Below are 26,655 nucleotides of genomic sequence, written 5' to 3' on the forward strand. Positions count from 1 at the left end.
TGACCCAGACTCGACCCCGTCTAGCGTATACATTCACTGCGTATAGGCGAGACGTGCGCTGCCGCGGAGCCAACAGAGACCGTTTTTTTCTCTTTTCCTCTTTCGTTAACATGTTGCAACCAACGCTGCACCGTCAACCTTGAGCTCTTGACGGGTGTTTGGCTACAATATTTTCACCCTGATTCTACACTGCATTTCCCAGTTTTTTCTTGAAGAAATTATGGAGGAGTGATCGTTTTACCAGGCACATTTAGCACGACGGCGGATACATTTTGGCGTCCCCCACCGGATCAGCAGCAGCGATAAGGAGAGGCTTGTTGCAATCCGCCTCCGTGTTGACATTGTGGGCCGACGCATGGAACTGTACGCTCCGTTAGTCCTGACTGGCTGTGTTTGGATAATCTAATTTTACACCACCGACTACAGTATATTGAGGGGAATATCTGAATCATTGCGTAATCTTTATAGCTCCTGTTTGAGCGTCATCTGTTTCTGGTCTGGATTACATCGTGGTTATATTTGGATTTAATTATTTTAATAGCCACAAATTGCAGGTAGGAATTAATTCAGCAGCTTTACGAACAAGGTCGTATTAACTATTACAGGATGCTTTTCGATTTCAAAATATTGTGGTACTTTAGTTAAGTTATCGCTTAATATTATTACAACAATCAGTTCCAGGATTAAAGTAAAACGAAAATTAGTCTTAAAGGTTTTTGAAATTTGTAAAAAAAATCGTAAAAATTTCTGTGTTAACTGTTAAGTAGTTTTCACTTGCATTTTTTAGATTTAGAATCTCATTTTTAAAATTTAATTTTGTAGTTTTTATCTAACCTTCCATTTAACATTAGTACTTCTAGTGAATGATGTAAATCAGTAAAATTATTTTGAATTATAACGAATGTTTGATTAGCCACCACAAATCCGAATTTGATGGATTTATTAATTTAATCGGGAATTTTGAGTGAAAACTTGAAAAGCCAGCAAACAGTGATCTGGTTAATAATTGAAATTGTTAATTACTGCTGTTAGAATATGACAAATTAAGCTGATTACGGTTTCCCTTTTTATGATCTTCGATAAACATAACATTTTATTACCTTCTGCGTCCCATTTGCAAGGTCGATTAAGACGTCTCGGACATTTCTTGAATTTTCAAGGGAGGCACCATAAACATCGCATTTGAATTTCTAATCTATTGTAAATCTTCGTCATAAAGCACTTTACGACGCACTCTCAGTGGCGTCGTGAGTAATTTTTTTGCTGCCAGTGTTAAGTGTTTTCCAATGAGCCAGGCTTTCAAAAAAAACAGGTTTCCCTTATTCTACATTATCGCTGCTGTGCCAGCCTATACGCTGCTCCTACGGCGCGCGATAATTCTCCCATTTGTCACTATCAAATAAAATTGCCCGACGGATTTTTTAACGATCCTCGTTATCATTTTTCACCGTCCGCCGTAAATGCGTTGCACACTGGCCCGTCCGATAAGCCCCGCCGCGTGTAACCACCCCGGGGGGTTGCTTTTGTCTATTGGCAGGATCCCCATGCGTGTGTGACGTGAGCGGCGCGTTATGCAGCCCGCATCCATGCGTATTCCGGCGCTGCAAACCGTCCCCGAAGGCCAGACATTCCCCGTACCCGTCCTGGCCGATCTGCTGAACCTCCAGACACCGGATTCGGCGAGCCCCTCCGCCGCCGTCACCCCGACATCCACCACCCCCATGCCCCCCACCGCGCCCACCCCCTCGGCCCGCAGTAGTGCGGCGGCCGCGTCGGGGGATAAGGAGAAAGCGCCGACGCACCGCTCCACGGATGTCAGTTCATCGCGGATACCCTCGCGGCGGACGGAGCTGGAGCAGCCCATCGGGAAGTACCGGCTGGTCAAGACTATTGGCAAGGGAACTTCGCCAAGGTGAAACTGGCCAAGCATCTCCCCACCGGCCAGGAAGTGGCCATTAAGATCATCGATAAGACGCAGTTAAATGCGGGAAGCCTCCAGAAGGTAAGGAAAATCGACCATTAAAATTAACCATTTTTAGCTATTTTTAATTTATCATGTTTATTTATTTTTAAATGTATTGCTGGTGATTTAGAAATTTTTGCATTGTTGGAATTTTTGGTTGATATTGTTCGGTATTTTGTTTATTTTTTCGGTAAAAATTTCTCAAAATTGGGTTGTGAAATTTTGGTTGTGAAATTTTATTTAAGATGAATTTTGCCGATAATTTGGGGAATTTTTTTATCATCTTTTTCGGGAAAATTTCAAACGATTTTTTTACGCTCTCGGGTTCAGTTTTTTTTAATTTGTGGTTTGAAAATGCGATTACGTGAGGCGGTTGTGAGAACGTTGGTTCGGTCGGGAAAATCACACACTGGTGTATTTGTGCTTTCATGCGTTTTGCCGCAGTTTTTGATTGCAGTTTTACGCGTTCATTGATCTTTCGGAAAATGTCTCGTTTTGCCACATTTACATTTCAACACCCGTAAAAATTTGGGGGTAGCTTTTCTTTTTATCTGCCAACAAGCGCACACGCACCGTGCCGATGTATCGCGGACTGTTATTAGCGTGTGTTGTGTTGCTGTGTAGTTCTGTGTTTAGTTCGAGGAACCCAGTTATTCCGTCTGTATGGGGGCGTTGTGGTTGAGTTGAGCATCGGTCAGAGCCTCAGTGTGCATTACAGAACATTAGCGCACGGCAAGGCGCTGCTTGTAGACTGTGCTTGGCAAGAGCGCCGAGCTCCATCCATGCGTCAGATTGGTGTCAGTGGCGGTGACAAAAGTTGATATATTTGGTTGATGCTGCTGGTGTCAGCCAGTTGTGTGCGCTGCAAGGAACCCCACCAGAGAAGTAATTGCTGTGTTGACGAGATTTGCTGGTCGTTTTCTGCTGACCAGGGCTGTTTTTTTTCGCTTCTCCGTACCCTGGGTGGAGAAAACTCACCACAGATCATTCTACAATTTGTGTGGAGATTTTGTTATACTGAAATTCCCATTAAAAATAAGTAGAACTGTAGACAGTAGAAGTAGTAATTTTTTTTATAAATTATGGAGAACGAATTTTTATTTCATGAGTTTTGGTATAAAAAAAATTTATTAAAAATCGGAAAATTTGTTAAAACTACAAAAATAAATAACATGTTAATAAATCGACGTTAAAAAACGGAGAGTTAAGTTGTTTTTAAAAGTAATAAAAAATACTTTTAATCGGGTAAAACCAGAAATAAATTTTTCGCGTGCCCTAATAATGTTTTTTTATCGGGGGTTTTATTGAGTGCGATTTTTTGTTTATTTTAATTTCTAGAAAAATAATTATTTGAATATCTGATAATTTGCGAACTGTTCTGACATTCTAGCTGCTAGTAGAAATTACGCAAGATCCGTAAAGATACGGCGGCGACTTTCAACCGCTGTTTGTAATGATAGCATACATTTACGCAACGATTACGTCGTTTATCTGGCGAATGTCAATACAGACCGGGTTGGGAATTGACGAATATTGTTATATTCAGCGTCATCCTGAGAAAAAAAAACACAGACAGCACAATGGTTCCGTTACGTATCATGGACGATGCGTAAACGGTGGTGTATGGTCTTGCATTGTCCTTGAGGAGTGAAGTTGTCTGGGGCTGTTGCTCACTGCTGATATGTGTCATGTCGGGGCTGTTTGGTTTGCTGATTATTTCCTCTTGCTCAACGATCAGGTTCCTTGCGGCTACGTGCGCTTCCATTGCCTTCTTGCGTTGATTATTTCATTTTATTTGCAACCTTATCCGGTGTTACCGGTGTGTGTGTGTGTCGTTCAGTCTCCACTAGTCGCCATTCTCAACACAAATCGATTTTTCGCAAAACGACTTTTGTTACCAGCAGAAAAAAGTGCGATGTACACATTATTGTCAATATTGACGGGTTTTCTTAGGCGCCGGATGAACGGTGTGTTAAATAACTTTTTTGTGGTTGTTTCTGTGACGTTCAATTCTGGTGTAAGCTTTAGGAAAATATTGACACAAGAAAATAATCGGGAATTGTGGGCTGATTAAAAATAATTGGTGTTGCTTGAATAATTACACCATTTATTTTCGCCTGATTAACCGGGTTTGCAGTAAAGCGCGTCAAATTAGCTAATTAAAATTTGACACCAATCGGAGCGTTTTTTCTGTTTACTGTTTTATTGGTTGATTATTAGATTTTTTCTGCTTTTCTGTTTTTAATAAATTTTTCTCTATATTAAATTTTCTGTATTTATTATTTTGAAAATTTCTGTAACAGTTTCTTTAATTTTTATTTTCTGGTATTTATTGGCAGAAAGTTTGCCATGTACAGTATTAGGTTATTTTTATGTATTATTTTTGGCAGTTTTTTAACTTTATTACTGTGTTCAGATTTTATTTTCGTACACGTGTTTTTTCCTATTAAATTATCGGCTCCATGATGCCGGTTTTATGTGCAATGTGAGACAGCCGGAATTTAAAATTGCCGGTTTACAATTTAACGTCTTTGATGTCGAGGCCTTTTTCTAATGGTTTCTAATTAGAGACAGCTCAATTTTCCCCCGTGTATAAGTTGTGCCAATTAAACACGCGTTGCCGGTGTTGATCGTGTTGCGATTTTTCCCTTCACTGGGATTGCAAATGAGAAAATGAAGGAGTGGAAGTGCGCGATTTGCGCACACTGCGTATATATTTCAGGGAAACATCGGGAATTACACTGGAGAACTTGAGAGAGAAAGATTGAGCCGAGACAGATCGCAAGAGTGGCATTGCCTATCGATTGGCATTTTGAGCGTAATGTTAAACGAGGAAAAATGTGTCCATCGCCGACATGTGTTGTTTGCTGTTGATCGAACGATGCGACAACATTTGAATGGCACAGTACGGGGCGAGATTGTTCAGGCAGGGGATGGGATGGATTGTTTTCGCATTATTCGTGATTTTCGTATTCAGTCGGATAATTGAAATGTTTTTCGGCGTTTGAGAAATTGGATCCCCGGTTATGCGGCTTTATTGTTTGAGTTTACTGACCTCTTTTACTGGGAACACTTACAAAGAATAATTGTTACGAAACTCGCTGTGATTTTCCCAGATTTTTCCTTGCTTATTTTTCCTTGAGTTTTCCTCGATTTTTATATGCAGTTATTTTAGCGTAAAAATCCACGAAAATAATGACAAAAAAATGATAAAAATAATAAAAACGAAAATAACGATAAAAATGATATTATTAATATAACTAAATAAATTTAATGGAAATAAAATTTGATATCATTTATAAAAACATGAAACCAGAAATTCGGGAAAAAATATTTATAAAACCTTTATAATACTCCGACCTTTAAGTGAAACCAAAAATATCGGCAATTTAAATAATGAAAATTGGGCATCTTTATGAAGAGTTTATTTTTTGTTGGTTCTGTTGGTGGATAATTTTTTTCTATTTGTTCACCGGGTTGGGAAATGTTTTTCATTGTTTTTAAAATTATTTTCTGAATTTTCTTGTCATCCGGTTGGTTGAGGATTAAAAGAGGATTTCTTTAAGCGCCACGATTTTTCTCGTGGCCGTCGGTTTCTTTCTTAAGTGCGGAGATTGCACGAACTGATTATGTTTGATTAAAGACAGCTAATGGGGCTTTTCGTGGAGGAGCGATGTGGGACTGTTTGTTTCATATGTTGTCGGGAGAGAGTGCAAACGCTTTCGATGGCCTGATTTGGATTTTGGTGTACTGGGTTGTGTGTTGTTAGTGTAGACGGGGCCGTTTTGTACAGTGGACTTAATTTGATTTATCGTGTTTTAAATGGTAGCGTTTGGCCGCGGGCCAAGATGGGCCATAACGTTTTCGCCGGTGATATCAAGTTCAGAAGTTGGTGTGTGCGTGGGTTTGGGGATGTATTTGGATGGAGTGCAATTCGCGGTGTCGTCAAGTAGTTTGGCATGCTTTTCTCCTCTCCCGGATATAAATGGAATAATTAATTTTCGTGACAAAAAAAAGCGGAGCTATTAAGTGGACAAATATGGCTGGGAAGTTTACTTACGCTGCCTTTTTTATAAATTCACTTACGCAGCAAGAAATAAAAAATGGCCGACGTTTCTGAACACAATTATACTACTGTAATAAAATCCTGAAAAATAAAAATTTCAAAAATAAATAGTCCGAAAAAAATATGCTGAATATCCTGAAAAATATGAAAATAAATATATCCTGAAAAATTAGAATTAGGAAAAATGCTTGAAAACATTAGAAGTTTACTACGAAGCGGAATTGATGACTTTTTACAGGAGATTTTGTGAAGTATTATTTTACATTAACAAAAAGTCGAGCAAAATTTTTCCCCGAAGGCTGAAATGTTACGGAGATACCGATCTTGAATAATGAAAAAATTTAAGCGCACGAAAGCGTGATGTATTTTTGCAAAGAACAAACAGTGGGAAATTCAGAAATGCATATTGTTTGTTATGATTAACCAATGCAAATAGGGAATTTCTTTGGGGATCGATATTGGCGTGCGAATGAAAATTAAGCACTTGTGACGCGTATTATCGGAAAATAGGTGATTATGCAGTTTCTCAACAGGTTGATTAGAACCGAAGGAAGACGTTGCGTTAAGCACCGTGTGCTGAATTTACCGGCACTTGGAGCGCGCGTCAGCATGATTTGGGGCTTTTGAAGGCAGCCATGACTGTGAATAAGCGATTGAAGCAGTTTGACGGTGTGTATAAGAAAGGAGGTGCTGTTTTTATTGTCCGTTCGACGTGCATCTCAGGCCGCATCTTGAACTGGTTTTTTAGCAGTATTATCCGCTGTCAAGTTGGCGGTGTTTGGGAACGGCCCGGTGCGAGCATGCTCCACTGACTCCCTTATTAGTTATTAGCGCATTTATTACCACCTTATGGCATGACTCTTCATAAATACACCGTTTAATTACTCTGAATTTTTGGATGAATATTTGGCATAGGAACAATTTTTTCGATGCTTGGACTTTTCAAATTAAACAGGAATTTTTTGGATTGCTTTCGAAATTTCATTTTTTTCAGTAATTTTGAAGTTAATTATGAAATTGTCTTATGCCCTTTAATTTTTTTTTGGTGAAAATTTTGCATGGGAACAATTTTGTGTGCTTGTAATTATTTTTGAATTGATTAAGAAAATTTTTGTTTTTCCGGTAGTTTTAAAATTGAATTTCGGTTTTTCGGGTTTCGCTGAAAATGTTTTCATAAACGTAATAATTTTCTATAATTGCTTAAATTCCTGAATGAACAGTGTGTAGTTTTGTGATTTCAAAACGACGTATTGTTTTTCAGAATTTTTCTAAATTATGCGGTTTGATTTTTTTCGGATTTTTCCAGGAATCTCTGTTTTTTATGGTGACGAAAATAAGAAGCTGTGTTTATTCCGGTAATTTTGTTGTTGTTTAGACGTGTTTTGTCGGTTTTTGACGTGGGCGATCGCCGGGAGCAGGCATGCTTTCTGTGAAGAAGAAAATAATCATAGTGATGATTTGTTCCGGGTGGATTAATTTGTAAAGTGGCTAAGCAGGACGCAAGAGGTGTAATTTACATTGGGTCTACAGAGTTATTACTCATTTGCTTGATGGGGTCGAAAGTACTGGCTATATCTGTCACTTATCGCTAGAGCTCGCTCGGCTGTGGCCGACGGCATTTTCGGATTGCTCCGTCGTAAAAACATTCGGCGCAGTCAGCGAGACAGCGCGGCCCAGCCGGTTGCAATCCATGCTCCATTGACTCCACCTTGGCTAATGGGGAGCACCAGGTTTTCCCAGAAGAACCCACCCACCCACAACATTCTTCATCCGAACATGTTTGTTTGTTTTGTAAATCTGGAATTTTTCCTCTAATATCTGTAGTGTTGTAATTTTTCCAGGGTATTCTAAAATTCGCTGGAATTTTATTAAAATTAGGAAAATATTTGATGCTAGATTTTGTTGCTAGACTAGATTTTATGATTTTATCTGCATTTGGAATTATGATGTAATTGCACGGCGTTCAACGACCTTTTTCGCCGAACTGCGATTAGAACTTTTGTCGATTTTATCATGTTGAAAATTTGATAACCAAAAACGCTTTGTGTCGAGAGATATTACAAATAATTAATTTTTAAAAATTTGGAATGCTACTCGTAGCGTTTCCGCAGACGTAGGTAATTTGTCTATAAACTTGGTTGCGTTTTGAGTGCGCAGTTTATAGTGGCAGTCGGTAAAAAATTATTCAAGATTCAAAAATTTTTTGCTTCGAAATTGTAGCATTTAGCTTTGTAGTTGAATATGAAGTCTCTGAAATAAATGGCGTGAATGTAATTTAGTCACAGCGGGAAACCTTTACTTTTTGCCACTGCACTACGCCGGTGATGATTTTTTCTTCACCCTTACACCATCGCGCATGATGAACGTTTCCTTCCGTGAGTGGTAGAATGCTTTGTCCGCGAATAAATTAGACGGATGAATTATGTGATGGTTGGAGGGAGAATGCCTCAGAATGGGGCATTGAAAGTGTGTTTATATGTTTGTATTGTGGTGGGGTGAAGGGAGAGTGCCGAGAGGAAATTGCCTTGCGCATGTCTGACAGGGAAGATCTATCCCGTCCTGTGTGTGCAGTCAGCTGCTGGCTGCCGGGTGGGGAATGCGCAGGAAGCGAGTGTGTTTGGCCATCCATCGAAAGCCAAGTGCTTTGGCTGGATGGATTGTCAGCTACAATCACTATCAACAAGAACAGACTGAGCAGCCACTGTCTCGGACGAGGAGAGCTGCTCCCGAGCTGGAAAAGACAAGCCCGGCACACCCTGAGTCGGTCGGCGTTAAAAAGAAGTATCGATTGAATATATGTCGCGGATGAAACGCGAGACGCTTGTTTCGCTCTGAAGCCCGGATTTTTGCGAGAAGCTGTAAAATTTTTTATTGAAATTGTAGCCAAATTATAGCCCAAAATCTAAAACAACGGCTCAAGAAATCTATGGGAAAGGAAAATAAAAACTGTCTGAGAAAATTGAATTTTTGACCGAAACGATTTTTCAGAAACTTCAAAAGTCCATTGGATAATTTTTAAATGACGTCTACCGCTCTTTTGTTGATGTCGGACAACAGAAATTTCGCGGTGAAAAATGCAGTACTTTACCGGAAATCCTTAAAAAAAATTGAAGAGAAAATTTTGAAAGACAAAATCAGTTGACAGAAATCCTGAAATTAAGAAAATAACCGGCAATGCGTTGTGGTAGTGATTTTATTTACTGCTTTTTAAAATTATTTAAGGTTTTTAGTTAATTTTTTATCGTGAATAGAGTAAATTTATTTGTAGCTGAATACATTTTCAGGAGGAATTTTTTCGGCTGACAAATTTTCGGTCTTTTGTTTACGTAATAATGATAGGGGAAAATGGCAGTTGATGCCATCTCGATTAGTCAGTTCATGATAAACGCATATACTGATACATATATACGACGGTTACGTCAGCCAGTGGGAAATGACAGTTGTTGGAGGGCTGTGTAGCGCGGATTATGCGTGTAATGGATGGGCATTATGGAGACAGTTGAAAAGTCTGTTTATCTTTTGATGGATATCTTCCGGCGGAAGTGGTGATTGTGCTGGGCACGACGTCAGCGATGTAGCGCGGGCCCGTGTGCTGTTGTTGTTTAAGAGCACAGTGCCACTCACGGGGACGGAGACAGTGTAATGCGATTATGGCACATTTTCCCGCGCTAATCGCATTACGTCCCCGGCAGAATAACAGACTCGGTGTCTGGTGTTGTGTTGGGTTACATTGTTCGGGAGGAGATTGCTCAGGGAGATGACAGTGTGCTTCGTTGGGTTTTAGTGTTATTAGGGAATTTTCGGGATCATCCGATGGATGCATTTGCAGTGGGATTTTACGGCTACACGGCAGCCGACGAGTTCCGAATAGCGTTAATAATGGTGAAGGAGCAAGCAGTTACGTATTTCGGGAATTATGAAAATAAAAATTACGGGGCACATGCAAGTGTGAAAATAATGCTTATTCGTTCTTTACTTTGCCGCAGTCGGTAATTTTAAACACGCGTTCTGCTGTACAAACTCCAATCAAGCACACCTAGAGCGTGCCATTCCGCTACGTTTTTCATATATTTCATATTTGTATTGCTCCATTCATTCTGCTCTATAAAAACAAGTGATTTCGTCCGAACTCACTGGTTAGTTTTTACTCGTTCCTGACTGATAATTTGGTAACATTAGCATTTGAAAATTAATCACTGAAGTGAAAAAAAATATTGCAATTTAAATACTGCAGTCAAGTTCAAACACACAGTTCAGTCAAGTTCAAGCGAGATAGAAACTGGTGAATGATCGTTGTAATCTTTTTTTGTAGTTATTCAGGGAAGTGCGGATCATGAAGATGCTGGATCATCCCAACATCGGTATGTAATAAAGGATGGAATTAATGAAAGAAAGATGTTTTATCTGTGAAATTTGTGTGTACAGTGAAACTGTTCCAAGTGATCGACACGGAGAAGACCCTGTATTTAGTGATGGAGTACGCCAGCGGCGGGGAAGTGTTCGACTACTTGGTGGCGCACGGCCGCATGAAGGAGAAGGAGGCGCGCGCCAAATTCCGCCAGATCGTCAGCGCCGTGCAGTACTGCCATCAGAAGCGGATCATCCACCGGGATCTGAAGGCTGAAAATTTATTACTGGATAAGGAGATGAATATTAAGATTGCCGATTTCGGGTTCAGCAATGAATTCTGCCCGGGGAATAAGCTGGACACCTTCTGCGGCAGTCCGCCCTACGCGGCACCCGAACTCTTTCAGGTACGCTGCAGAGTGTTTCCTGTCATTGGAAAGTTCTTCATCTGGAGTTTTAGCGGAATTTGTCATTATTTTACTAGCCGGTTGTTTGCGGTTTTCACGCAATTTTTCATTATGCTTTCGATATTTTACCGATTTTATTCACTGGGGAAATGCGTCATCACTGTGGAAAATCTAGAAAGCTTTTCTGTTCAGTGTAATTGTTTCGGTTGTGATTTTCTTACTTTGCAGTTTTTTTAATTTATATAGGGATTATTATTATCAGTATTTAAATGAAATATTAATTATTATCTTACCCGTATTTCTTCGAAATTTTGTCTATTCTTGGAAATGTTGTCTAATATATCTGCATTTGAAATGATTCCGTGGGAGAGTGTAGTGTAGTGGCAGTGCTCCATAAGGGGACGTAGCCATTTAAATCTGTGAAAATTAGTACTTACGGGTACTTCAGTATTAATCTATGGGTTACCAACTTACCGTTGCTCATTTGCTGAGTCAGAAAATTTTTTTCTTGCCGTTTTCTTTTCTTTTTTCTTTTTTCTTGTATCTGTCTGCACTGTTTAGCATCCTTTCTTTTGTTGCATTGACGACGAACTTAAATTTGTTTGTTAATGCTACAGGGTAAAAAATACGACGGACCGGAAGTGGATGTGTGGAGTCTGGGGGTGATTCTGTACACATTAGTCAGCGGCTCGCTGCCGTTCGACGGGCAGAATCTGAAGGAACTGCGGGAGCGCGTGCTGCGTGGCAAATACCGGATTCCCTTCTACATGAGCACGGACTGTGAGAATCTTCTGCGGAAATTCCTCGTCCTGAATCCCGGCAAACGCTCCACCCTGGAGACCATTATGAAGGATCGCTGGATGAACATCGGCTACGAGGATGATGAGCTGAAGCCCTACGTGGAACCGGAAACCGGTACGAGCACATTTCCCATTAATTAGACCGTTAATAAGAATATGTACAGCAGAATCCTGTGTTGTAAATGTTCCGCGCTTCTTTTTTATCAGATTCTAATTTTTGCCGAGCCGAACAAGTTTACCAGCATTACTTAATAACTGGAAGGAGTAGGCAGTATACATATTTAGAAAATTATGAAAACAAAAATTAATTAAGAGGCACAAGCAAGTGTGAAAAAATGTTGATTCTTAATTTAAACAGAGTTCTTAATCGCAGTCGGTAATTTTGTACTTGCATTCCGCTGTTGAAGTTTCGAACTGCCGAACGCTCCTGGGGAGTGCCAATCCACTACATTTTCCATACACTGTGTATTCGTATTGTTTCCTCAGTCTAGCCGATGCTTTAACAAACATATTAATTCCTTTCTGAACTTACTGGTCAGTATTTACTCGTTCCTGACTGATAATTTAGTAACATTAATATTTGAAAAAACGATTACTGTACTAAAGTAAATAAAAGTTGAAACTGGAATACTGCACTTGTGAATATCTTTTCCCTGTGATCTTGATTTGAGGTTAAATAATTTTAGGTGTTACCTTTATTTCCGATGTGATTACTTACCAAATTCAAATATATTTGGAATGAAAAAAATAATAATTTAAAATTAGAAGTGACAGAATGTTATAAATTTAATAAAGATGTTTTTGAATTTACAAAAAATTGGTGTATTATGATTTTTGAATTCGTAGCAAAGTTATAATTTAAATTTAATTTATTTACTGCTAATTTAGTAATAATAAATTTATTGGAAAAATTTTTTATTTTAATTTCAGATCTATGTGACCCGGAGCGAATCGCCAAACTGAACCAGATGGGCTACAGTCGTCGGGAGATCGAGGATTCCCTACGGGAGATGAAATACGACGACGTGTTCGCCATCTATCTCCTCCTCTTCCGCATGAAACGCCCCTCCGAGGAGCCGGAGCCGGGCGGCAAGACCTCAGCGTCCCTGCAGCGCAACGACACCACCCCGCAGTCCATCAGCAGCGTCACGGGCGGCGGATCCGCCTCCTCGGGCGGCTCCACCACCCGGTCCGGCGTCACGCGGGCCGCCTCCTCGGTCACCTCCGCCATCCCCACCCCGCGACGGCCCAGTGGCGACACCAACCAGGCGCCGGCCACCAACGGCACGCGCCGCCTGACACAGACCATCACCGGCGCCGGAGGGACGCCGGCCCCGCCCACCGGGACCTCCCGCAGCTCCAGCACCACCAGCGGCGTGGAGGACACGGCCAGTCCGCGGGCCAGCGTCAAGAACTTCAACGGGACGACGCCGGGGAAGGGCGTGCCGACGCCCAGCTCCCCCACGGAGAAGGTGCCCGGGCATCTGCTGCCGGTGTACGGAGAGGGCACCAAGACCGGCGCGTCCACGGTAGCGAAGGCCGGGAGTGTCCGAAAGACCCCCAGCGGACCCAGCCTGCGGACAGGCACAGGTGCGAGCCAGATCCCGAGCATGACTGACCGTAGTACGCCGCTTGCTATTCCTAACCCTAATTCTTCGATTTTTCTACATTTTTATAAAATTTCGCGGTTTTTTTCTGTAGAAACCACCACCGGATCGGTGGTGAAGGACCGCGGCTCCATCCTCCCCAAGTACCAGCCGGAATCCTCCGCCAAGCCCTTCGTCACGGCCACCAAGTCCATTTCCATGCACCCCAAGGACGTCCCCATGGATGTGTTCGCCGCGCGCTCCTCCACCGCCGGAGCGGTCGCCGCTAGCGCCGCGCCGGGGACGCCCAACCTCACCATGACCTCCACGGCCAAGAACCCCACGCCGGCGTCCGCGCCGGCCCACAACTTCCAGCGCGGCGCCACCGGGCGGAAGACGGTGCACGGGGTGCCGCAGCGCCGTCCCGCCGGCTCCGAATCGCCGACCATGCACCACGGGGTGCCGCGGGAGGCCGTCCAACAAGAAGGCCGGGCGTCGTTCCTCAGTAAATTATCGTCCAAGTTCAGTAAGCAGCGCGGCAGTGTGCATTCCAGTAATCTGCCCAGTGTCCCGCAGAGCCCGACGCAGATGATGGGCGATCTGAGTCTGCATTCGGCGCGGGAGCGCGACGGCGGGATGAGTGGTGGAGGAGGTGGACGGGAGGCGGGGAAAGAGCGGGAACGGAGTGATAGTGCCGCCGGGGTGGGCGCGTTCCCCACCTTCCCGCTGTCCGATCAGTCGCCCGATCAGGTACGGTCAAGCGCTGGTCATGCGTACGTTTGGTTGTTTTTTTCCTAATTTATTGATATGTCAGCCTCTTTTAATATGTTGTTTAAAAATTAATATATTTTCTTTGGTTTATTAGGGAGAGTCATTAATTTACTGATTTAGAAAGTTGTTGTTTTTATTGGATTCAAAGCAGTTTGAAAAGGTCTGGCTGTTGTGAAAATCGGTGTTTGTGTAGCGTACTGATTTTTGTTCTGCATTTACATATTTTGATTAATCGCTGACAAGAGTGATGACGGGTGGAAGAGCGTAGTGCGTGCCAATGGCTCTGATGATTAAGGCATTTTAACATGGTTTCTGTTGTATGACATTGTCGAAGTAGTACTTGAGATAATTACAAATGATTGAAACAGCTTTTTTTTAAAAATAATTTCATGGCCAGCTCTTTATAGGGTTTTGTCGGTAGGATAAAAGAAGGGAAGCAGTTACAAAACAAACTGATTTCCGGGATTCGTCCTGCAAATGTTGAGCAGATAAAAAATGGAAATTTGAATAGTTTTACTGTTATTCTCGGAAAAAAATTACCGTTTAGCTTCATGCTGAAATAATTTTAGGAAATTTACAAAAATTTTTGCCGGCATTGATCTCGTTTCTTCAAAATTTGCCGTTTAATGATTGACATACAGAATTTTTTTCCCGATACACTTATTTGACAAAGTGGGGAGGTTGTAGTGGAAAAATTGTAGAAAAATTTCACGGAATTTTTCCAGCTTGTTGACGTGATGGTTTGCAGGTATCCTCCAAGCCGCGCTCCCTGCGCTTCACCTGGAACATGAAGACCACATCAGCGATGAATCCGGAGGATATGATGCGGGAGATCAAGAAGGTGCTGGATATGAACAACTGCGATTATGAGCAGAAGGAGAAATTCTTGTTAATGTGCGTCCACGGCGATCCCAACACGGAATCCCTCGTCCAGTGGGAGATGGAGGTATGTAAACTCCCCCGGCTGCAGCTCAACGGGGTGCGCTTCAAGCGCATCTCCGGCACGTATCTCGGCTTCAAGAACATCGCCTCCAAGATCACCAATGAACTCAAATTATAAATGGAAGAAAAAATACCCGGAAAATCGCCGATTTGTGCCTTGATACTGGAAAATTGCGGAAAATTACCGGCGATGTGTGTGTTATTTTGGTGTTTTTTCTTCTGGAGGGTTCGTGCTGACCGGCTCCGGGTGGGGAAGGGGCGGTGTTTATACAGGCGGGGCGGGACGGACGGTCTCCTGTGTGATGAGGTTTTTTTCTTTTTTTTTGATTTTGAGCTGATGTTACAGGTTTTTGGTTTAATATTTTTTTTTCTTGTTCTTCTTGCGTGTCTTCATTATCTTACTGCTGGCGCTGCGAATGGATCATGTGTTGACGGATGCAGGATGGTTTTATAGTGTGTTTTTCTTGGCGGGACGAAATAGGCGTTTCACTTTTGATCAATGGATATTTATATATATTATAAGAATTATTTGTAATAATTTTTGACCTGGATGCTATTCGTGTCTCTCTTTCTCTGTGTCGCGCGCGCGCGCAGGTTTATTGTGTCGCAATGAATAATAACATGTTATTGTGCATTCGTCGGAAACTCGGAATTATCCGCTGCGATTCTTACCATTTTCCATTAGGATAGCAAAATAATAGCGCACTGATCGGGAATTTGTTTTAATTTAAAAATCATATATTTAATTTTTTTAAATTAAATTTGTGAAATTAATTTAATAAACGTGTTAAATTTTTTTCATGTATTTTCGCTCATACCGTTAACGAAGTTGGTGTGGAAACGTAGTACGGTGGCAGTTGTCAAACGCAGGCGCGGGATGCATAAGCGCTTATAATACTGTATCCGACTCGAATACAAATTATAGTAGCTAAGGATACTGACGAATTTAGGGTCCAATGCTTTTCAACGAATTAATTTTTGGACTCCATAGGCGTTTTATGATACCCTCTCGAACTTTCAACCATTTTTTAAAAATATAATTGCAACAAGAACAACTTAAACCACAGAAATACCGGTAGTGTCTATAAACGTTATAGCTTGGATAGTGCCAGTTTCGGGTTGTTGAGCAGAGATTTGAAATTTGGTAGATTGTGGGCGTTCGCATTCAGTGAGCGGTAGGTAGGGTTCGTGCCGTAGCCGGCTGCCGCGGATCCATTGCCGTAGCTATGCAAACCCTCGGCCAGTTGTCCCACCGGGAAGCGTCCCGGTCCGAAACCCACCCGGCAACACTGGATCCAGTCCAGATGGATGTCCGTGGTGTAGGGATTATGCTTTTTACCCAGTCCGGTCACCTATTCCATCACACGCATAGGAATAAATACAAAAACGCACTCTAAAAGAAGATGCAATAAAATTGTATACAATATGAAGGTACAAAACAATCGATAAATAAATACAAATAAGTACAACTGATAGAATTGTCTAAAGGTAGATAAAATAAAATTCACACTTTCACAATTATTTTTCGAAAATCTTGAAAAAATAATTGTTATATACCGCAGCTTAGAGCAGATATTAAATGAAAGCGCCAGTTAATATTATTAGAATGAGCAAGTGCATATTAATGGTACTGGAAAGTCCATATCGGTACCTACAGATATACAGATGACAGTTACACAAGCTCGTCCGGATGAGGAACAGAAATAAATATAGATAACGGTATAGCGAAAAATAACTTCACGGGATACGCCAAACTGCCCACTCCGGCGCGCCGCGCCACAAGTTCTGCGCGTTATATGCATTTGGGCTAAATAATGATATACAAGTAAAATTGGAGGTGTTAAAAAAATACGTATTTAATTATTGAGAAACTAATCTCTAGACTTTAGGATGTTAAATCCGTCATTATGAACATTGTAGTGTAGTGGCCAACAGCTCGCGCAATATGTGGAAGCTGTGTAGTTACGTGTTAAATTCTGAACAGGCTCATGTACGGTAAAGTTACCGCAAATATAAAAACACAAAATAAATATAACGAGAGGCTTTGAAATATGAATAACAAGAATATAACTGCATCATATTTCTTAACAATATTATTAAACCTAAAAACAATAAATCTGCAGTATAAATAAATAAGGCGTTTCAAGCGCATAAACACCGTACGATGTACGATGTATCGTATGTACAGATATGTTCATAACTAGTTATCTGTGTGACAGTAGCAGTAATGCATTAGTGTACAAGTATACTTAGCCGATTTTATGAACGTACCACGTAGCCCGTATCGCAGAACATGAGGAAGAGGACATGGTCATAATATTCCCAGTACTGGTCATGTGTCATTTTGTAGTAGCACGACATGTAGTCGATGTAATAATTGGCCGGTGTGGCGCAGCATTTAAACAGCTGCACGTAGTCGGTGGTGATGCGCCAGACTTGGAACTGGAAGTCGTTATCCCATAAACCTAAGCGAAAAACATGACCCTGGATGTACTTACACGTACGTGTACAGAATCTTTTCCATATAGCCGCAAAGCCGGATTAAAATGACATTATTGACGGTTCTCGTGTGCACCTGTCATGAAGCTGTTGGGTGACGTCAGGGCGTCACGTGGATCGTAGCAGAAATCATGCGTAGTAAAGTTTCTCACGTAGCACCTGCGCAGTAACACCATTGTACCGTTATATACACAGCATTATAAAGAATAATAATATATAAAATATTATTATAATAAAAAAAATCAATCTTATTTCTATAAAGATAACGTTCTGTTGCTCCTATAATTATGGGTGTTTTCCTATAACGATGAAAAATGCCAACCCAAATTACTCAGTAAATATATATCCGCAAAGCGTTGTTAAATGATATACTGATGCTGTCATAATTATTAATTTTGTATCTTACCCGGGATAGTAAGGATAATCGGATGACGGCGGTTTATACGGGAACATGAATTTACACCAAAGTCCTTGTATTCTCTGGATAAGAAACCATAAAAATTTCCGGTCAACATACGGTGCAAGGTAAATAAGTCGTAGTTGCAGCGGCGTTGAAAATATAAACGATCGATGTAAAATACGTGTATTAAAACCATGCCAGATAGTATACAGATACGAGTATGAACGTCTACGCACGTTGTTGCACATTCAGATATAATTTACGGCAGTTCAAAACTTTGCATATGCCATATAACATTATAAGAAATAATTGATGTACAAAATTGTATATATCAGTGCTGTGGCACCGGTATTTAGACAATACTTAACCGCCAATGTAGCCGGTTAAGTATTGGCTAAATCCAACTTGGCCAAATACCGTACTGTATGTATGTAATGTATTTAATTCCTCTGGATGCTGCCAAATGCCAATCACAAACAGACCCGGGATAAACATATCGGAAAAAAAGTGCGAAAAACTTAATCCATATTGAGCTGTTTTAAATACAGTCTTAATTTCTATCGAAAAGTAGGCTTTTCAGATTAAATAACGGAATGTGTTCCATTCACTATCAGGGAATGCGTACTCACCTGAAAATCATCTGCAGTGTCCCTGCAATTCAGTTCTTTCGTTATATGTTATACAAACTCCTTTACTAAAATGCTGTTGTGGTTTGCAGTAAAATGTTTCATGTTGCTCTTACCGAATGCCGATTACCGCTTCTCCTATAAAAACAAGTAAAAAAGCGTGAAAAGATCGGAGGCATCTGTATTTCTAGGAAATAAATTTTTTTTTTCAGAAATAGAGTGAACAAGCAATGCTTAAAAAAACAGCCGGACCACTCTTACCGTCCAGACATTCGATATTCCATTTGTGAATGGGTGATGTGGTTCCACCGTGCATATGATACGTTTCGATAATGTCATCGCCCTAATTATAACACTTAATACAGAATCACAGGAAAGCCATACAGATCTTTTAAAGTTAAATGAAGTTATTTTAAAATTTTAATTTTAGCAATGCTAGGTAAAGTTAAAAGCTTACAAACCGGAGAAGTACAAAAACTTTGTTCATATACTCATATATATTACACTGTACCAGTAACTACATGTATAACGATCGCCGCAATTATCACACTTTAACCGCTCACGCTTTTTTTTAATTTGGTGGTTACTAATCCACATCATATTACGGTTTTTTGTCAATGAATTTTAGAAAATTTTGACAAAACCTTTTTCTTGGTGATTTTGGAAGGCGTTAATCTCAATTATGCCATGATTGGCAGGGTTGTGATTACAAGCATACTAAAGTACAACCGTTACAGGAAAGGCAACTGATCAAGCATCAAGCATCAAAAGCATCAAGCTGTGGTCAGTGAAAACTACAACTCACCGTGCCAAACGTTAAATATGATCCATAATATCTGTTGGTGCAAAACACCCTCGCCGCCAAACAACATATCGCAATAAAAATAGTTGTAGCGCGAAAGACATCCACCGATAACGCTCCAGCCATAGATAAAACATGTAAACTTATAGTCCAATTTTCTACACCAAAAGTGACAACAAATTGCCGAACAATACACTAACAAATTTATGCGGAATTATTACGCCATATCGAATGATAATTGGCATTTGTGGTGAAGAAAAAAATCGATGGCTGATTGCGATAAGTTGATGCGGTAGCCACAGTGATGGTGCAGATTTTTGTTTAATGCGCGAGTACAATATCAACATGCCACATGCGCGGAGGTCAAGCGGTAGTACAGAGTCTCGTCTTCCTCGCGGCGCTGCTGTGTATACACTTATTTTTACGCGGCATCTTCCATTGGCGCGGTTTATCCAATCTACCGGCCATTTTTCAAGTGCCGGCACGATGATTCAGACCGATTTTGGCAACGTAAAACTGTGCAAAGAAGAACGTTAATTTTTTTAAAATATGCCTCATAACGAGCAGGCTTGACGGATGGTGACCTCCGGATGCCGGCACAACTGCGCCGAGATCAAACAACTCTTAGCCGCCAAATGATCCGCCAACAGCATGGACGTAAATCGTCATGTATTGTAGTCATCAGCCGCTGTTCGATTACAATCGTGTGCACTACGTATATCATAATCATGCACCGGAACGTGGGATGGCGCTAGCACGTATACCGTCCTGAGTTTCATCCCGTTTTTTTCCTCGTTTTTATTAATCGGGTGAAACTGCACAAGTGTACTGTACATACTGCCAGTATAAAGGCAATTACGCTTTCTGTCGGCAAGGTAAGCCTACTCTGTAACTGGAGTCAGTTAACTTGTTAGCTCGATTAGCGTGTCGAGAAGAATTAATTGTGCGTGTTATATTAACAATGTCCAAATATTTTTGATAATTTTACAAGCTAGTAGGTAAAACAAGGTAATAATGTCTATCATACAATAATTTATTACGTTTTACAGTCAAAAGGTATATCAACAAAACTTATTTGATAATACTTCATGTTTTGCATGGTGTTGCACTCTCTGTCGATCTGCTGATGGCTATTTGCCGAGGACTGCCAAAAAAGGTTTTACATCGAAATGCCTGCCATTTTGTCCAGTACAGAATAATAATCCGTATTATTACTGTATAATTTATTCAGGTAACTATAATTTCTTCAGGAATCTGCATAATTTCTTCAGGAACTATGTTTCGCATTACGTTGCAGATTTGATAGCATTGAACGAAAAACATTGTATGGCCACTATGTGCATTATCGCCTATCCAGAAAGAAAAACTACAAAATATAGCGCTACTACGCCACTATTTTTCAAAAATTTTATCTGTGATCAATAGAGCATCAGTAAAAATGAAATCCAATCAGTTTAGTTGAGGGATTTATTGACTCGCGCTCGACTAGCAAAAAATAGCCCATGTGTTTTGATCACGAATTACCGGCAATGTGGACGCAAAGGTCCTAAATAAATCAGCGATAAATAAGCGTAATTAGCAATAACATTTTGCTGAATTTGCTGACGCTGCGTTTCTAAGACATTTTGCCGCGCCTTTTTCCGCCGACAGCCAACGTACGCATCGTACGTTAGGATTTAGGATTAAGGGAAAATCTTATTACCATTGTCGCATTTGTAGCACACAACTGCCACCACCAAGAACACACTGGATTTGACTCACAAATGCGCACGACCCTTTATATGTGATCTGCCGTCGCACCGGCATCCAGAACTTATCTCACAACTTTGACAAATGTAATCCTGGATCAGGTAGTGATTTACGGTTCTGTATGCTTTCCAGGTGGTTCTCGGATGATCGCGACGTGGCGTTGCCGTATGCCGCCGCCGCCGAGGAGTAGCCTTTCCCGTAATCATGCAGTCCTTCGGCCAGATGCCCCACAGGCAGCCGGCCCGCCCCGAATCCCACCCGACAGCACTGGATCCAATCGACGTGGATGTCCGTGGTGTAGGGATTGTGCTTCTTCCCGATGCCGGTCATCTGCAATGACGACAACCTGACCACACCTGCTGGTAACGTTGGTCTAATTGGAGCACACGACGGGAAACATTAGCGCTTTTTGGAAGTAGCCGATCGATACCCGGGTTCGTCATCGGGATCGATCTTCCGGGCGTCAAAAGGACTGTCATCAGTCACACAGTAGAATGAGTGTTACACGTGCACACGTCGTGTCTGCCATGTGAGGTGGGCACGTGATTCGCACAACCGTGCACTTGCGATTGACTCACCATCGCCCGGCAGGTATAACCCGCTTCCTGTACTCCCATCACTCAGCTTAACATATTTTTTCATGCCAGTGGTACCCTCGCTGTTGTGTGATATAGAATACATAATACGTATTACGTATTACGTAATACGTATTATGTACTCCATGTTTTAGGTGAGCTGTGGGATGGCTAGAGCAGTAAAGGCAGCGGTGACCACCTCCAGTTTGTACAAAGAGAACAGCGCTGTCAGAGTCCAGCTGAAATGCTTGCTGTTCTAGGCTCGGTAGTCGGTCAGTACTCATATCAACGACAGAGGAGCAATCCCAGTATATGTTGCCTCGCCCGGCTGGTGTATGACATTGCGGCAGAGCATATGGATTAAATACAGCGCGGTATATATAAGCCCCATGCTTCCAGCCGACAGGCGGCACATAAAGGGAGTGCTTGTCTCAGTTTTTGACTGCCCTTTGTGTATTACATGTACGATACAGTACGTAGATACTTGCACATACAGAGAACATACTTTCAGGGCTACTGTTAGTGCCGATGCCCGAATGTACATAAAGGTCACCAGGACAGGTACATATATTATACATGTTCCCTGGGACCTTTATGTACATTCGGGAATCCGCTCCCTCTTAATACACCTTACCACGTATCCTGTGTCGCAAAATACCAGGAAAATAGCGTGATCGTAGTACTCCCAGTACTGGTCATGCGTCATTTTGTAGTAGCAGGACATATAGTCGATGTAATAGTTAACCGGTGTGGCGCAGCATTTGAACAGCTGCACGTAGTCGGTGGTGATGCGCCAGACTTGCATGAGAAACTCATTATCCCAGTACGCTGCAGTAATACGCATTGCTGTGATGGTACATTAGGAAAGGTTAAGGCTAAAGGTCACTCGCTGTACCTGTCATGAAGGTGTTGGGCGAAGTGAGAGCATCGCGGGGTCGTAGCAGAAGTCATGCGTCGTAAAGTTTCTGACGTAACACCTGCAGTTAGAAAATTGTTTGTTAGCAGGCGACCAACCAATCTCAAGTTAAAGTCAAAGGGTAATTAAATAAATTTTCCCAGCCTACCCAGCATAGTACGGGTATTCGGAGGACGGAGGTTTATACGGGAACATATACTTGCACCAGAATCCTTGTATTCTCTGCAATGGTACCAGAACTAGATATTTTGCTGTAAATACGTATTTTTGTAAAAACCAATCATCCAACTTCTGACAATAGTTTTTTTGGTAAACCAGACAGTTGCACCAGATCAGGCATAAAAACCGATTTTAAGCGTATGAACAGCAACTTTCCTACAGGAATACAGTGCTTTTACATGAAGTACGACAATCTTTTTATTTCATAAAATGAAACAAAACAAGTATCAAATTTTGAAATTAATAAAAAAGTTAATAGCAACGGTAAAATACCTCCGTTGATGGTGTTTTTGGCTACTGTAGAACGATAACAGTATTGCTAATGATGATAATAATAAATTAATAACAATATCAATGATATTGTCACCCAAACGGAGTGTGAGTAATTACCTGAAAATCATCGGCAGTGTCGCTGCAATAAAATTTAAATAATAAATCATGATGAGATACTGCGCATATGCTAACAAGTACAGGGATATAAAAAATAATTTAAGAATTACTTAACTATGTTAGCTACAAATAATGTGCATGGTAGTGCTTTTATGACTTACCGCACACCAATCATCGCTTCTCCTATAAAAACAAGTTCTTTGGTATTGTAACCTTATGTTGTTTTTCTTGTTTTAGAAGCTTCAGTAGTTTATCGACTTCCCAAAAACCGCCGCAGCCGTGCCGGCATATACCTATATGATTGGTCAATGATCGTGCAGACAGGTAACAAAATAACAATTATTCGGTGATTTTGTTGATTCACGTATAATGCCGACGACAACAATTAGCGCAAACTAACATAGTGTCTCTTTATCGTAGCACATGCATTAGATTTTTGCATGAACTTGAATTGTAAAGTCAGGCGTCTCTTACACAGCCATTTTCTCTATTTTTTCATTTTTTCAGAGACAGTGCAACAGTTTAATATTTAAACTGATTAAAGCATCCTCCTGAACGACATATCTAGTTAATTCTGGTAGCGTTATTTAAATACTTAGAAACAATTTAGCAGAAATTCTAAATTTGTAGTTAGGTCTTGTAAATGTAGTTAGGAGAAATTTTAAACCTTCAGGCAACAGAGCAAAGAAATAGGTGCTAAATCCATGGGTATTTTGGTATAAAATATTCTGCCTTTATGTTAGTTAACTCCAAACCGCTTTACAGCTTTTATAGTCAGTTTGAAAAGTTTCGTTTTTTAGCCTTGAGTTGCTTACTAAACTCTGAGCAAATAAATGTACATACTATAGTCTGCTGGTAAAAGCAAGTGCATGATTCCAAACTTCCAAATTCTTGTTCAGCACGGGTGTGACAACGTACACAATGATATTTTGCAAAATTATAGATTACAAAGTTATCTTTGCAGGATACAGCAGTACTAAACCTCCAAAAACGGATTCCCACTTACCGTCTAGGCATTCCAGATTCCATTTATGTATCGGCGATGTTGTTCCTCCGTGCATATGTACCGTTTCCAGAATATCATCACCCTTAGCACAAATGCATCGGTTTTAGGCTAGCCAAAAACCACATAGTGCATATAAAACGGAATCAGCTGCTGCGATATACTTAAGACGAATTAGGATCGATGGAATAACGAAATCACGTTATGATTCGTATCACTGCAGATTTTTAAGATAATAATAATTCTAAATACTGTAGTAACAGCGCTTGCACCATATTTTCAACGCATTGTACAGCAAAATATATATCACTATGTCCGGCAATTTATTAGGATACTCACGGTTCCAAAGAGCAAATAAGATCCATAATATCGGTTAGTGCACAGCACAGATGAAAGTAAGAAGGCAAAAATTACAACAGATATATCGAATTTCGGCTCCCCTGGTTTGACAAAGACGATCAATTCCGCCATTAACAACAAATTACGAGCACATATAAACGTAGAATATGAAAGTAAATTTATGTAAATTTTCCTGTAGCGCAAGTGACGTTGCAACGTCCGATGCAGAAGAAGAATGGAAAGTTAATTGACTATAAAACAGCTATGTATGCTACATATATGTAAATCAAAACTGCCTGCATGGTGTGCATAGATTTACACGTTGCAGCAAGCGTGTTTGATTCTTCAAGCCCGGTCACACCTCCGTCCGAAAAACCGGTAATTTATTTTTCCACTGTGCCGGAAGTTTTGAAGAATTTGCGTCTTCTTTTCCTTCCGGGCGAATTTCATGCTTTTACAGTAGTTGAGCATCTCACATCCGATCAACGATCAAAAATTTCCCGGAACGTGCGCGTCTAGTATCTTTTGTGCTTTATACAGTTTTTTTCTAGGCAGTTTTCATACAGTGCAAGGCGAAGCGGTTTCTTCTGTTTTTTTGTGCACTCACAAAAAATAAACTGCACCAGTATGTGTAGATACGTACGTGCCACCGTTTAAGTAATTGTTTTTTTGTAGCTTTGTAATATTTTTTTACGAGTATTGTTCTGTACAAGTATTGTATTATACACTACCCCTCGTCAGAAATGTGATATACAAAGGAGATTCCAAAAATAATTTTCCCTATTCTGTCTCCCTGCGATTTTAGGTTATACACAAATGGTATAATTCTTGCTGGATAAACCATTATGTAAACCATCTAAAGAAATAAGAATCAAAAGAATCGAAGAAGAACTTGCCAAACGAAAAACGGAATGGTGAATGCTGCTTTTGCACTTTTTTCAGCACCTTTTTGGAAAATTATTCTTTTTATTGCCACTTCTGACCAGGCAATGTTTTCAACAAAAAAATTAAAGCGTCAACTGGAAATTTAGTACTTGATATTACTGCGATGGCAGAACATTTTGAAAAGCTCAGGATTAAAAGTAAACATTTTTTTTTCATAAGACACCGAAACTCCCTTATTCCAGCCGTTTCGCTTTCATAAATTCATGATGCTTCCCATCGATAAAAAGCACATTTTATGGCCAGTCGTGCGCATCTAAGATACCAAGAAAGTTTGCATTCCACCGACAACAGCAAATTTTTTCATGAAATTTTCTGTTTTTTACCGTCTGGATGCTGCGATGCTTTCTGATTTTGACACCTAGTCCCAAGCCGTTCTTATTTTTCTAGAAAAGTGGTTTGAATAGGACATTTTGTGCAGAACTTTATTTTGTAAGAGAAAAGAATTCTTAATCTAAGTATATTTTATGCATCAAGGAAAATGAGCAGAAAGATTGCGAAAAATAGCAAAAACTGTCCGGGAAATTCACGTGAAAAACTTTGAAAACCCTGTGGTGTTTTTTTTGGCATTTCTTCCCCATTTGATTGTAATTAAACAAAATAATTTCTTTATACATTTTGCTAATGAAGGACGTTTGTAACGATATGGATGATATTAGGTGAATGCGTTAATGCCGGGAGATACAAAATAGGGAAAATTATTTTTGGAATGTCCTTTGTAGTTTATTGGTAGCTTTTGAATCCAATGTAGATATTAGAGGCCATGTATTAACCCTTAGATTTCTACTAAAATGACCGATTTCGATATGAGTAATCGATGTAAAATATATTTATTCGGGTATATAGCAGCGAGCTTGTTTTAAAGCACAGCGGCGATGCCATTAACAATGAAAATTCAATTCGTTACGCGTTTAATACTCAAAAACCAATGTTTTACGAATAGAAACGCTTTTAACAACTTATCATCAAATCATTAAATACGTAGCATGCGGCATTCAGCAGCAAATTTTGGATGTTGACATCCATGCGTTTTACGGCGAAGCTGCTTTCCGGAAACCGACGCAAAAGAGCAGTCATTCATCAGCAGTCATTCATTGTACAAGTATATATACTTATACAATACGCATATGAGTAGGAAGCTAACAAGTAAACTGCCAGTATTATGCGTGGAAATTAATATTAACATTAGATAATGTTTTCCTTTCATAATAATATCTTCTTGATATTGCAGTACTGATCACTGAGTATTATATCTACTGACAGCGCTTCAACTATATCTAGATATACTGCACTTACATAATATTATGCAGATC

The 26,655-nt window shown here is 40.5% G+C and overlaps 3 protein-coding genes across 3 annotated transcripts; 1 reads left to right on the plus strand and 2 right to left on the minus strand.

Annotated features, from left to right (window-relative positions):
* Positions 1–68: 68 nt before the first annotated feature.
* Positions 69–15,514, plus strand: LOC129601079 (serine/threonine-protein kinase MARK2-like). The gene is given in 9 exon segments (XM_055499796.1): positions 69–554; positions 1,538–1,893; positions 1,896–2,002; positions 10,342–10,390; positions 10,455–10,783; positions 11,401–11,698; positions 12,514–13,173; positions 13,285–13,919; positions 14,689–15,514. Coding segments are annotated over 8 exon segments (2,712 nt in total). The 5' UTR covers positions 69–554; positions 1,538–1,571; the 3' UTR covers positions 15,001–15,514.
* Positions 15,515–15,960: 446 nt separating this feature from the next.
* LOC129601090 (uncharacterized) lies at positions 15,961–19,482 on the minus strand. Its single transcript, XM_055499813.1, has 8 exons — positions 19,213–19,482; positions 18,669–18,750; positions 18,524–18,545; positions 18,411–18,432; positions 17,788–17,861; positions 17,458–17,540; positions 17,154–17,347; positions 15,961–16,234 (listed from the first exon to the last, which is right to left on the minus strand). The coding sequence occupies exons 1-8, from the start codon at positions 19,333–19,335 to the stop codon at positions 15,974–15,976; spliced, it is 861 nt and encodes a 286-aa protein (XP_055355788.1). The 5' UTR covers positions 19,336–19,482; the 3' UTR covers positions 15,961–15,973.
* A 1,195-nt stretch (positions 19,483–20,677) lies between these two features.
* LOC129601083 (uncharacterized) lies at positions 20,678–24,749 on the minus strand. Its single transcript, XM_055499806.1, has 8 exons — positions 24,401–24,749; positions 24,065–24,146; positions 23,220–23,241; positions 23,059–23,080; positions 22,598–22,671; positions 22,429–22,510; positions 22,168–22,361; positions 20,678–21,288 (listed from the first exon to the last, which is right to left on the minus strand). The coding sequence occupies exons 6-8, from the start codon at positions 22,433–22,435 to the stop codon at positions 21,028–21,030; spliced, it is 462 nt and encodes a 153-aa protein (XP_055355781.1). The 5' UTR covers positions 22,436–22,510; positions 22,598–22,671; positions 23,059–23,080; positions 23,220–23,241; positions 24,065–24,146; positions 24,401–24,749; the 3' UTR covers positions 20,678–21,027.
* Positions 24,750–26,655: the final 1,906 nt, after the last annotated feature.

Source organism: Paramacrobiotus metropolitanus, unplaced genomic scaffold, assembly GCF_019649055.1.
Source record: "Paramacrobiotus metropolitanus isolate TYO unplaced genomic scaffold, Prichtersi_v1.0 Parri_scaffold0000212, whole genome shotgun sequence".
In the NCBI taxonomy this organism is placed as follows: Eukaryota; Metazoa; Tardigrada; class Eutardigrada; order Parachela; family Macrobiotidae; genus Paramacrobiotus; species Paramacrobiotus metropolitanus.

Excerpts from the sequence above, each read along its gene's own strand:
- LOC129601083 (XM_055499806.1), bottom strand. Across the intron at positions 21,289-22,167 it reads TTTGCGACACAGGATACGTG|ATGACCGGCATCGGGAAGAA; the intron begins GTAAGGTGTATT and ends TCGTCATTGCAG.
- LOC129601090 (XM_055499813.1), bottom strand. The coding sequence starts at position 19,335 with ATGGCTGGAGCGTTATCGGTGGATGTCTTTCGCGCTACAACTATTTTT. Across the intron at positions 18,751-19,212 it reads CATATTTAACGTTTGGCACG|GGCGATGACATTATCGAAAC; the intron begins GTGAGTTGTAGT and ends TGTTATAATTAG. Across the intron at positions 17,541-17,787 it reads GATTATCCTTACTATCCCGG|GTGCTACGTGAGAAACTTTA; the intron begins GTAAGATACAAA and ends GTTACTGCGCAG.